Source organism: Camelina sativa, chromosome 12, assembly GCF_000633955.1.
Source record: "Camelina sativa cultivar DH55 chromosome 12, Cs, whole genome shotgun sequence".
Taxonomy (NCBI): Eukaryota; Viridiplantae; Streptophyta; class Magnoliopsida; order Brassicales; family Brassicaceae; genus Camelina; species Camelina sativa.
The window spans coordinates 13511729-13522663 of record NC_025696.1 but is presented as its reverse complement, the minus strand read 5'-3'; the positions used below and the strand labels follow the sequence as shown (position 1 = coordinate 13522663).

Genomic DNA, 10935 nt, shown 5'->3' with positions numbered 1-10935 from the left:
TTATCAATTAGCTCCTTCTCTGTAACCACCGTACCACACAGCCTAAGTACTGAGACAATCCTAAAAAGCTCAGAATTATATNTCGTCCAGGGTTTTGAAATCCTGGATCCTTAGGTGTTTCCACTCATACTCGGCCTTTGGAAGGAGCACCGTCTTCTGGTGCCCATATCGCCGTTTAAGCGTTGTCCAAAGGTCGAGAGGGTCCTCAATAAATAGGTACTGGTTCTTGAGACTCTCAGCAATGTGGTGATGCATATGCTGGATACACTTGTTCTTATTCTTGTCCGAGGCCTTGTTACCCTCTTCGACACAATCGAACAAGTCCTTTGACTTCAAGTTGATCTTGGTGTTCATTGCCCATAGCAAGTAATTGTCACCAGAAGCATTCAAGATTGGATAGTCTAAGTTTTTAAGGTTTGCCATCTGCATACAACAGAAACAGACATCCGAATATTAGCATGCGATATTTGAGATCGAACCATGCACTCAATCAATAAGACATGCGATATTTGAGATCGAACCATGCCTTAGGCCATGCGATATTTTAGATCGAACCATGCCTTTCCATATTTGGTTTTAGGTTTAAATTCATGCATGCAAGACAACAAAAGCAAATAGTCTAAGCATGCAACAATTCTAGATAGGATTTCCTTTTCCTTAAGTTTCCTTTTTACTCTAGGATTCAATATCTTAATATTTGGATAATTGCTAAATTAATTTAGGAACTTATCCTAAATCTTTTGATTCCGAAAATATTTATTTTCATGCTTATGGAAATTTAACAAAATTTCTTCTCTATCGGATTCAACCCTAGAACATGATTCTAGTTCATGCGATTAATTTTCTAGCAACCTATCATGGTCCGATTTCAATTTATGATGCATGAAACAATCCAAGTTTAAATTCTCCTAGAACAGTTAGATCAAATCCTATCTCATGATCCTAACAATATCAATTCTAGGTTCTTATGCAACATGAACAATCAAGCAACTTTAAACAATTTAAATCAACCAAATTCGGATTTTAAGCTTGATGTAATATGGTGCAATTATCAATCAATCTAACAGCCCTAACAATCTGATTTTAAGTTTTAAGATTTAGGGAAATTTAAGGTTTGTTAGATTGTATACTTGGATGTTTTAGGGTTCCATAGTTTTAAGTTCAAGTTCGATTATAGGGTTTTGAGGAGGTTCGAACTTTTGTTTACCTTAACACCTTAGGGTTCTGACTGGATAGGATCTGGGAGCTAAAGACCTCAGATATCACGAACCACGAACCTCGAACAGCTTCCCACGAACTTGAGCTCCTTGCCGCGAACTCGATCTGCTTCCCGCGAACTACTCCTTGCGCGCGAACTCACCCCCGAACCAAGTAACCGTGTAAACCTCGATAGGGTTTCGAGAAAGCTTGATCTCGAGCTAAGGATGCTCGAGTATCAACAGAAAGAACTTCGAGATCTAGAGATTCTCGAAGAAGGAGAAAGAACGAGAGGCGGTTTTAGGGTGTTTAGGGAAGAAGGATCGGCGGCTGCCTATTAGGGTTTTAGGGTTAGAGACTCGTGCTGATAACTTGTTATGAAAGTAGAGTTTAGGGATAAAGCTCTTGTGTTTCTTATTGATAATTCCCAAGGATTACATGCATATATATATAGTAGATTACAAGTCTAGGGCTAAACCGACTAAGGAAATACATGGCCGACTAAGGCTTCGTCCAATGGGCCGAAGCTATATGGACTGAGTATGGCCGATGGGCCGAGACCCCATGGCTTAGTATATGGGCCGGTCTAGTGAGTCCACTAAGTGTTTCACAACAAAACCATAATTTTGTGATTTTTGTGGAAAGCTTTTTTTCAACAAGATTATTTTTTTGAGTTTAAGAATTTATTAATTTTAATATCTATAGTAAAAACCAAAATCCAAAAACTAAAATGTAAAAGCTAAAATCAACTTTAAAACTAGTAAACCATTCATGGCTTTAGATTTTTTTTTTTTTTTTTAAATTTATAGCAAAAACCAAAAACAAAACTATAATTTAAAAACCATAAAAATTTAAACATTCGTGGCCTTTAACAGTTAGCAAAATCCTCTTTTGACGATGTCACAAAATGACATGATTGGAAGAGTATATGAAGAAGTTTTTTTAATTTTATCATCCAATCAACATTTATTAGAAGAGCATATAAGGGAGCATTTAGAAGCTGCAGATGCTCTCATATGCTCTCTTCATGTATGCTCTCATTTGAAGCATTTCCCAAGCATTTAACTCTAAAATATTAATATATATTAAAATAATTTTAAATAATTAATTAATTTTGTAAAAACAGAAAATTATGATTTCATAGAAGATAAAATTATTTTTATAAGATAATATATATGAGAAACTACTTAATGTTATTATTTAAAATAATATAATAATTTATTTAATACATTAAAATATTAATGTGGGTATAACGTTGATAATATATAAAATTGTTTTATTTTAGTTTAATTTGTTATATTATATATATTTTAAAAAGTTATTGAAATTAAAAATGTAAATATAGATATAAACTTAAAAATATATATATAATCTATATATTAATTATTTGTAATTAATGTTACACTATAGTATATATAATTAAAATTTATTAAATTACACATTTTTATATATAACAATTTATAAAATTTATTAAATGTAAAATATATATTTTTAAAAATTATATAGCAATGAGTGATAACTAATTCTTTTAATGAAACACATTTAAATTATATTTTTTTATTTAATATCATATATTAAATATAAATATAATATCTAATATTCCACTGCCATATTAATCAGAGCATCCAACCTATGCAACTTAATGCTTATGCTGCATAATACTAATGTTCTAGTATATGTTGTTCCAATCAAGGCGAAAGGCTTGCCCTTATTTTTGTCGGCAATGTTTGCGTTAATTTTTAAAACAACAACATTTTAGAGTTCTAAAACTTTTATGTTGTACATGAGTAACATGACAGTTGGATCCATAGCTTCTCACGCACTAAGTTATTTTATTTACAGAAGAGTATAGATATCAACTCTCAAATACCCAAAACAAAGCAAAGAGACGCAAACACACGGTCTCTTTTAAGAGAAGTGTGTGCCATTGTAACTTCAAATATATTGCATCAAAGCCAGCCACTACTAAAAGTATTATACAAAAGAAAGTAACTTAATCATCAAACAAACTCATGGAAATGGTTATTCATATAAATGCATGCAAGCAGGCAGCAGGATGAGATATGATTCTGAATCTGATCAAATCTGTAAACGTTGCATTTCCTTTGCAGCTTCTTTAGCTTCAAACTTGGCCCTGTGCTTCCTAAAAGCTTTGATCATCATCGTCTTCATACGCTCAGGATGGCCTCTCACAAAATCTTCATTTCCATATTCCAATTCCCCAGATCCCTTCTTGATTCTTCTAAAGCCCTACCAAAGTAGCAACACATATAGCAGCAAGTTTCAAAAACTGGACGAAGATCTCAAGTGATAAAGCGATTAGATAAAAGAAAACTTACATAATGCCTAAGATCAGCGCGAAACTGTGAGAATCTGTTGCAATCGAACTTGTCAACAATGTTTCTGCGATCGAACTCTTCCAGATTCCAGATGACGAAACTGTTGTTGTCTTTGCCCCATGAGATTATTGGATCCGATTCAGGATCTTCCACAAGCTTGTAGATTCTCATATGAAACACTGGCAATCCCTTTGGGAAATTGTGAGCCATCCCTCCTTAAAACACACTTCAAATCAGACAAACGAAGAAAACAGAATCCCGATCTGACGCTCTATGAACCCTAACCCTAACAAAGAACACAAGTTATATTTTTTTCTTTAATTTGACGGAAACAACTATTTAACCCATACGTATTTAACATAGTTTTGTTGGGGTAAAATAATATACCGCTTTTAAATAATAACATAGTCAGATTTTGATTCTCTATTACTATGTTTTTTTCTTTTCTTAAGAAACCAAGCAGTAATTTCAAACAGAAATTACTTTATTAAGTTTACCGGAAATATTCACAAAATTAAGCTTTTATAGAAAGAAAAAAAAATCGTGATACATGGTTCTTTCAAAGAAACATATTATACAGCCAGTTTATATAGCCTCATAGTGTATGTTGTATTTGAAAGCTAAAATTTTTCTATGATCTAAGGAACTTTTAAGTTTTAACAGTTAGCAAAATTCCCCTTTTTGACGATGACACAAAGTGACAAAGCTTGCTCCTCCTTTTTCTTTTTGTCGGCAATGTTTGCGTTAATATTTCAAACAATAACATTTTAGAGTTCCAAAGCTTTTGTGTTGTGGCAGTTGGATCCATATTCCATAGCTAGCCTCTCACGCACTAAGTTACTGGAGTATTAGATTTTATTTACAGAAGAGTAGAGACATCAAATCTCAATACACAAAAACAAAGCAAAGAGACGCAAACACAGAAGTCCATAGCTTCAAAGTGACTGACCAAAAGATCTAGTGTGCCATTACATGTAACTAAGCACAACAAGATGAACTCACTGCCCTATCCATGGCCCTGTCTGGGAGAACCATTCCTGTTGGGTTTTCTGTTGGCTGTACTCGAGGTAGCCTTTTTGCTGTACCGGTCAAAATTAAAAGTATATTAGGGTTTAATACAAGAAACAAAAATTGTTTGAACTAATTCTCAGAGTGTTATGAAAGCTCACCGATTTCATAGAATATCTCTTTGACATTAGCCGCAGTTTTCGCTGAAGTTTCCATGAAGAAAAGACTGTTCTCTTGGGCATACGTTTGTGCCTCCTGCAAAGAACCAAGAGTGCGAGAGATCAGGAACTAGGCTAAGCAGTGAGATTCAGAAGTGTTGTAAACATATATGCTCAGTGTGGTTGAAAAAAACGAGCTATTCTTCACTCATTAAGGAGTGCATATATTGTCTATGTATATAATGCCTACTTCATTAGGAATGCTTACATCTGACACACAGAAGAAAAGATGTTTTGTCATCAGAGATGTCAGATCATATGTTTTCTTACTGCCCTTGCAAGTCGCAAATTAAACTTAAACGCACAACAATAATTCTAACAGACATTTCAAAGTCTTCAATAGGTTCAGCGTTGAGAAATGATACTATCTACACTTTTGGCATTTGGCATAACAGAGTAAAATATGAACAAAAAACACAGGATAGTGGGATAAGTAAGAACGGTCATATGATAACATCTAAACTATTCTCCAAAGCTAATTATGAAAGCACTTGATACTGCTTGATGATAACTTAAGTAAGTCTCTTTGAAAACTACTAAATCTGTCTCTAAAGATGTTAGAGAGAAGTGCTCTGTACTGCTTGATGAAAACCTAACTACCTATATAAAACTCCTATACTACGAATTGTTGAGTGGGTGGGGTCTTTTTAGGTGGCTTGATTTGTCAGGTTAGTGTCATTAAGGTACATCGTAGTTTTACAACAAAGAGATGTCACCTAATGGTTTGGTCCCTGTCAAAAATGACAAGTGAGAAATCCAAAATATATAGCTTAACACGTTCGTCATGATTTTTGGCTATAACACATAGCTCAATTTTAAACATGACAGCAAAATCCAAAACATCACAATGTGAGAAAACAGTCAGGATAGAATAGGATTGCTTACCTCTGCAGTCACCTTCCTTGCATCTAATAAATCAGATTTGTTGCCAGCAAGGGCCATGACCATATTAGGGTTACCTATTCAAACAAAACATTTATATAGTAAAACCCACATGTAAGCAACTAAAGCTTGATACTACCAGTAACTGAAAGTGATAAAATAATTATCAAAATCGGAACCTAGCTTAGACAATACCTTGTGCCTGCAGTTCCTGAACCCATTTCTTTGCCCTCTCAAACGAGGCCTGAGAAGATAGCATTTAAAAACACACAAATTAGTAGAAAGCCACTGAATTGTATCTACAGATCTACTGATCAATTTCCAACTCTTTACCTGATTCGTAACATCAAAGACAATGATTGCAGCAGCAGCACCCCTGTAGTACATTGGAGCCAAACTATGGTATCGTTCTTGACCAGCTGTATCCCAAATCTCAAACTTGACAGTAGCATCGTTCACAGCTAATGTTTGTGAGAAGAAAGCAGCACCAATGGTTGATTCCTATAAACACATAAACAAAAACATCAAATTCACAAAATATATGAAACAACAACAAGAACATGATGATCAAATAGGAAGAAGAGGCATTTTAACCTGGAATTCAACAAACTGATCTTTGACAAACCGTAAGACAAGACTTGATTTCCCAGCACCAACATCTCCAAGTAACACCTGAAGAAGACTTAACCAAAATACACAGAACCAAAATCAAAAATAAGTAAACCAAAAACAAGCTAAATTACTATAAACCCTGTTACGAAAACAACTAAATCAGAATAATCCAACAAAAAACCTAACAACAAAAATCCGATTCAAAGTTGTCCAATTCAACATCACAGATCAAAATTCTCCAAATTAGAAACAGATTCACAATAGCAAAAGTTTCTGTAAATTCAATTTCACGATCATCGGGTAGCAAAATTCAAAAGGGAGCCCAAAAGAGAATCGAAGAAGAAGGGAAGAAAAAGACGGACCAATTTGGCGTTAATGCTCTTGTTCCCAGCTGCAGCCATGATGATCGATCTGTACAGGTCGATACGATTAAACCTTCACCCCAAAAACTCAGATTGAACAAGATTCAAAAGTCAGAGATTAAAAAAAAATTGCAAAAGTGGAAACGCGTCGTCGTCAACAACAACCAATCTCCTCCTCCTCCTCCTCCTCTTGTATTAATAATCCCAAAAAAGCTAATAATTTTTATATATTAGTTAGTATAAATAATTTACAAAGGAAACAAATATTACACGGCAAGTAAATATCACACGAAAACTAGGAATATACACATTTTGGAAGAAATACAAATAAAACTAATAATAATCCTTCCTTTTAATTTACTTGTTACTGTTAATAATAATAATAATAATATATCATTTCATTTGTAATGGGGAAAATTAAGTTTTTTTTTTCAACCATTTTCCAGTTAAAAAAACTACAAAATTTGCTTATGCAATATTTTTGTTATGAGTTTCTTCTTATTTTTTAATAATGACATATATGACTCTGTCTGTAGAGATTTCTTCCCTGCTTTGCTTATATATTTTTTCAAGTAACAACAAAATCTTGTTACGTTTTCATGTAATATATATTGAGATTTTAGAGACTTTTTAAATCTTGTAGTTTAGATTTTTTTCTTATAAATGTTTTCTCACTAACAATTACTATGGCATATCTGAACACAATGTTGCTAATGTTACTAGATACAGCAGCACCCGGAGAATTCGAATATGCATAGCGACTAGTGTTAATAAATTTCTGAGATATTATTAGTGTTTACGGTAAGTGTAAACAGTAAACATAAGAAAACTGTTTGTTGCTTTTGAATCTGTAAAACTTCATCATAAGAGCTTTATATTTACATAAAAAGATAAGAAAACCAACAACAACAAAAAAAAGATTTACTGGTCTTCAGTGTCTTTTCTCTAGAGTTTTCTTCAATCCCTTCACTATCTTACCAAACCAAATCAAGTTCATGACACTCAATGCAATCGGTACAACAAAAACCAGTAGATAACCGAATGTATGCATCCGTACCACCTGCCCACACACACACAAAAAAAAGGTATATAGATCATTAACTCGTTATCTCTATAATTAAACCTCTACAACAACCGAAAAAAAAACAGAGTAATGCCTATTATTTTTCCTAAAGACTACTCTGTTTGGTTTGCAAATTGGTTCGGTCTGGAAAGAACTAAACCGAACTCTTGGTTACCTGATCATAGTGTATGTAGACATGGTAAAACATGTAGACGAAGAGAAGAATTCTTGCTGTCTGCAAACAAAACATGAAGTTGAGAACTTGAATCCAAGACATTTTATGAATTTACAACGAACTGAAAAAGGGTTTAAAAAAAAAAAAAAACAACTCACCAACCAAGCAAAGAAAATAGCAACTCCATTAATAAGATAAGCTTTTGATCGCTTCAAACCAGCAAAGTCAAGGTACCATCTAAGATTAATCTCTGGTGTAGTCAATTCAGAGATTAAAACCATGTATGTGTATAGCTGAGCTTCTCCAGAGAACAGAGAATACGCTACTGCTGTTCCAGACAAGCAGTGATGAAAAATCTGAAGAGAGATCAAGATTTGTAAAGTAATTGAAACCAATGGAGGAACACAAAAAACATAAAAGCTTTCTTGTTGTCTGACTTACATATTCTGATCCTCCTAAAGAAGGGTATAACCAAAAGATCATTGCGAGATCCGCAAGAAAGTAACCAACTGATACCTATGCGCAAACACATCACAACAAAGTATCAGATATATAGGTTGATCAATTTTCATGTGTAGATATGAAAAAAAAGATCAAAACGTACTCCTAAACCAAAGTTGGAAAGAGGAGAGCTACGGAACACCATAAGGTCAAAGTCTTGATGGCTTCTTTGGTCAGAAAAGAAGTCAGAGAAGAACACAAAGTAGAATGCCATGAATGAGATAAAGATTGCATGAACTGTAGATATCCCCCTGCCATGTTTACATTACAAACCAAAGTGATAAGGAACAAAGCATAACATATAAAAATAGGCTAAACCAAGGAAGCTATACTATGTATATATATAATCCTGCCATGTTTACATTACAAACCATAAGTGATAAGAATCAAAGCATAGCTTATATAAAAAGGCTATATATTTGTATAATCACCTGTTGTTCCATTCAATTCTCTTTATTTTTGTGAGAGCTGAGTATGATTTGATATGAATTGAGCTGAATATTTCCGTAAGATCATATACCTATTATCAAAAAAGAGCCATAAGCTACAATATTTTTAAAACAGAATAAAAAAAAAAAAAGTGAAGTGAAGCAAAAATTACCAATTTGCAGAGAAAGATTCCAGCAAGAACAGAAGTATATGGAAGATATGGATCTGCTAATAAGTAGTGTTCAACAAACTGCTCTGCTTGAGTTTGGTAAGACTTGATCTCCATGATTTGTCTCTCTCTAGTTCTCAATTTCTTCTCTTTAGTGAATGGTTTTTATATCTTTCTCGTCAGACTAATAACTTCCCTCAAGCTTTATCATCATCATTACTGCAATACATAGAGATAGAGACTTCGTTTAATTTATATGTCTTTATCTAAAGTCATTCTCACAAACATAAATATGAGCCAAGAAAATCTTAACCTTTCCTAGGAGTTAGGATTATACAACATCACAAAGAAACAATATAAAATTTTATCGAATCTTCGTTATACCCAAAGTAGAAGAAACTTGAAAGACTCTGTTTTTATCAGAGAAAACCCAATTTTGCAAAAAAAAGTTTTAGACTTTTTAAAACAGACAAAAAGATGGGAGACAGAAGCAATCAATACGTGAACCGCAAAAAGATGCAGAAGAAACGCAAAGAGAATGATGAAGAAGTAAGGACGTTACAGAGACAATTGAGATTGCAAGTAGAGGAACAAACAAACAAACAAAAGGGTTCTTTCTGCAGAAACTTCGAGAAATTATCCAAGTAAAGTAAAATATCTTTTTACCAAGTTACTTGTGGCGCAAGAGGTGCAGTAATTAGGTTAACTTGTTATCATAAGAATAATCGAGAGATTTAACTAATTAAAAACATAATGATGATAATAATCAAACTGAGAGTATTAGGGGAGGAAACAAAAGGAGCAGAACAAGATTCTAACCTCCTTGTATAGAGACTTTTATATCGTGTGTGCAAGAAAACCTAAGGGAGAGAGATTAGTTAATCAATGGAATAATGTAAATTTTTGATATACAAAGCAATAGATTAATTTTGCTTTGGTTCTGTATTATAAAAAGGTGAGGTAGGTGGATTTTAGGAGGAGCCTAGAATTTTCCTTTTGATTTAATTTGCAGAAATTTTGGTAATTGGGCTTCTATTTAATTTGTTTCAAATCTTGAATATAAAAAAGTTTGAATAAAAAATGATTAAAATGTTTAGAGAATAAGATAAAGGCACATGTTATCTAAATATCTCAAATAAATATGCACATTGAAGATATTTAAAAATAATTATTTGCCCATAACTACTTTCTTATATTGATAATTATATATTTATATATTAATGTTTAAAAAGCATTGCTGCTAAAAGGTTTAGATATATATATTTATATGCATAATTAATCAAATTGAGAAAACTCTATAATCAATCAGAAACAAATTACAAAATATATATATGCATGATGAAATTGTTCCGAGTAAGCCACGACTTTTTACATAAAAGCGGTTTTTGCAAAGCTAATTCATTCCTCTTAACACATAAGTACATAACATATGCAATTGAACAAGATTGAACTTTATCTATTTTCTATCATGTTGAATTAAATGCACTTATCAAAAACTATTTTGAGAATTATATAATTAAGATTTAAAAAAGTACTTGTTATTGAACGTTTGGTAGGCGTTTTAGCTTCAAGATGATAACCTAACAAATTGAATCATGGACCACAATGAAATTGACTTAAGAAGAAAAGTTACATATATTTTGTTTTCGGTTAAACGACTTAAAAGTTACATATTTATGAAAAAGAAAAAAAAAAAAGACACAAACAAACCTCACCGTTGCTTTCTGCTTTCAAATCTTTAAACATAATCAAAACAAAGAAATCAAATCACTATTTGGATGGGGTTGAAGTCGTTTTTATAGTTCAATTGATCCACATTGTTTAAGAATTAATTTGTAACGTTCATATTAATAACACGATTTCATGGGATATATTTATCACTTTTTGACACGTCTAAACTTGACAAGTCTATTAAATTCGGTATTAAGAAGAGAATAATATCTCACGTTTTAACTGGTTTAAAGGCCAAGTGTTGCTGAC

General features: G+C 32.7%; 3 protein-coding genes across 6 annotated transcripts; all 3 read right to left on the bottom strand.

Moving 5' to 3' along the window:
• LOC104731595 (heat stress transcription factor A-4a-like) lies at window positions 3120–3886 on the bottom strand. Its single transcript, XM_010451021.2, has 2 exons — window positions 3537–3886; window positions 3120–3447 (listed from the first exon to the last, which is right to left on the bottom strand). The coding sequence occupies exons 1-2, from the start codon at window positions 3744–3746 to the stop codon at window positions 3277–3279; spliced, it is 381 nt and encodes a 126-aa protein (XP_010449323.1). The 5' UTR covers window positions 3747–3886; the 3' UTR covers window positions 3120–3276.
• On the bottom strand, window positions 4355–6835 carry LOC104731594 (ras-related protein RABF2b). The gene is made up of 7 exons (XM_010451020.2): window positions 6619–6835; window positions 6239–6316; window positions 5978–6145; window positions 5840–5888; window positions 5648–5721; window positions 4706–4799; window positions 4355–4615 (listed from the first exon to the last, which is right to left on the bottom strand). Exons 1-7 carry the CDS (start codon window positions 6655–6657, stop codon window positions 4515–4517), a joined length of 603 nt encoding a protein of 200 aa, XP_010449322.1. The 5' UTR covers window positions 6658–6835; the 3' UTR covers window positions 4355–4514.
• On the bottom strand, window positions 7440–9861 carry LOC104731593 (transmembrane protein 56-like). 4 transcript variants are annotated; one of them, XM_010451016.1, is made up of 8 exons: window positions 9775–9861; window positions 8959–9174; window positions 8789–8877; window positions 8461–8608; window positions 8298–8372; window positions 8015–8212; window positions 7857–7916; window positions 7440–7678 (listed from the first exon to the last, which is right to left on the bottom strand). In XM_010451016.1, exons 2-8 carry the CDS (start codon window positions 9070–9072, stop codon window positions 7550–7552), a joined length of 813 nt encoding a protein of 270 aa, XP_010449318.1. In that variant the 5' UTR covers window positions 9073–9174; window positions 9775–9861; the 3' UTR covers window positions 7440–7549. The 4 variants fall into 4 exon arrangements, with proteins under 4 accessions (XP_010449318.1, XP_010449319.1, XP_010449320.1 ...); XM_010451017.2 differs by lacking the exon at window positions 9775–9861 and adding an exon at window positions 9622–9730; XM_010451018.2 differs by lacking the exon at window positions 9775–9861 and adding an exon at window positions 9518–9537.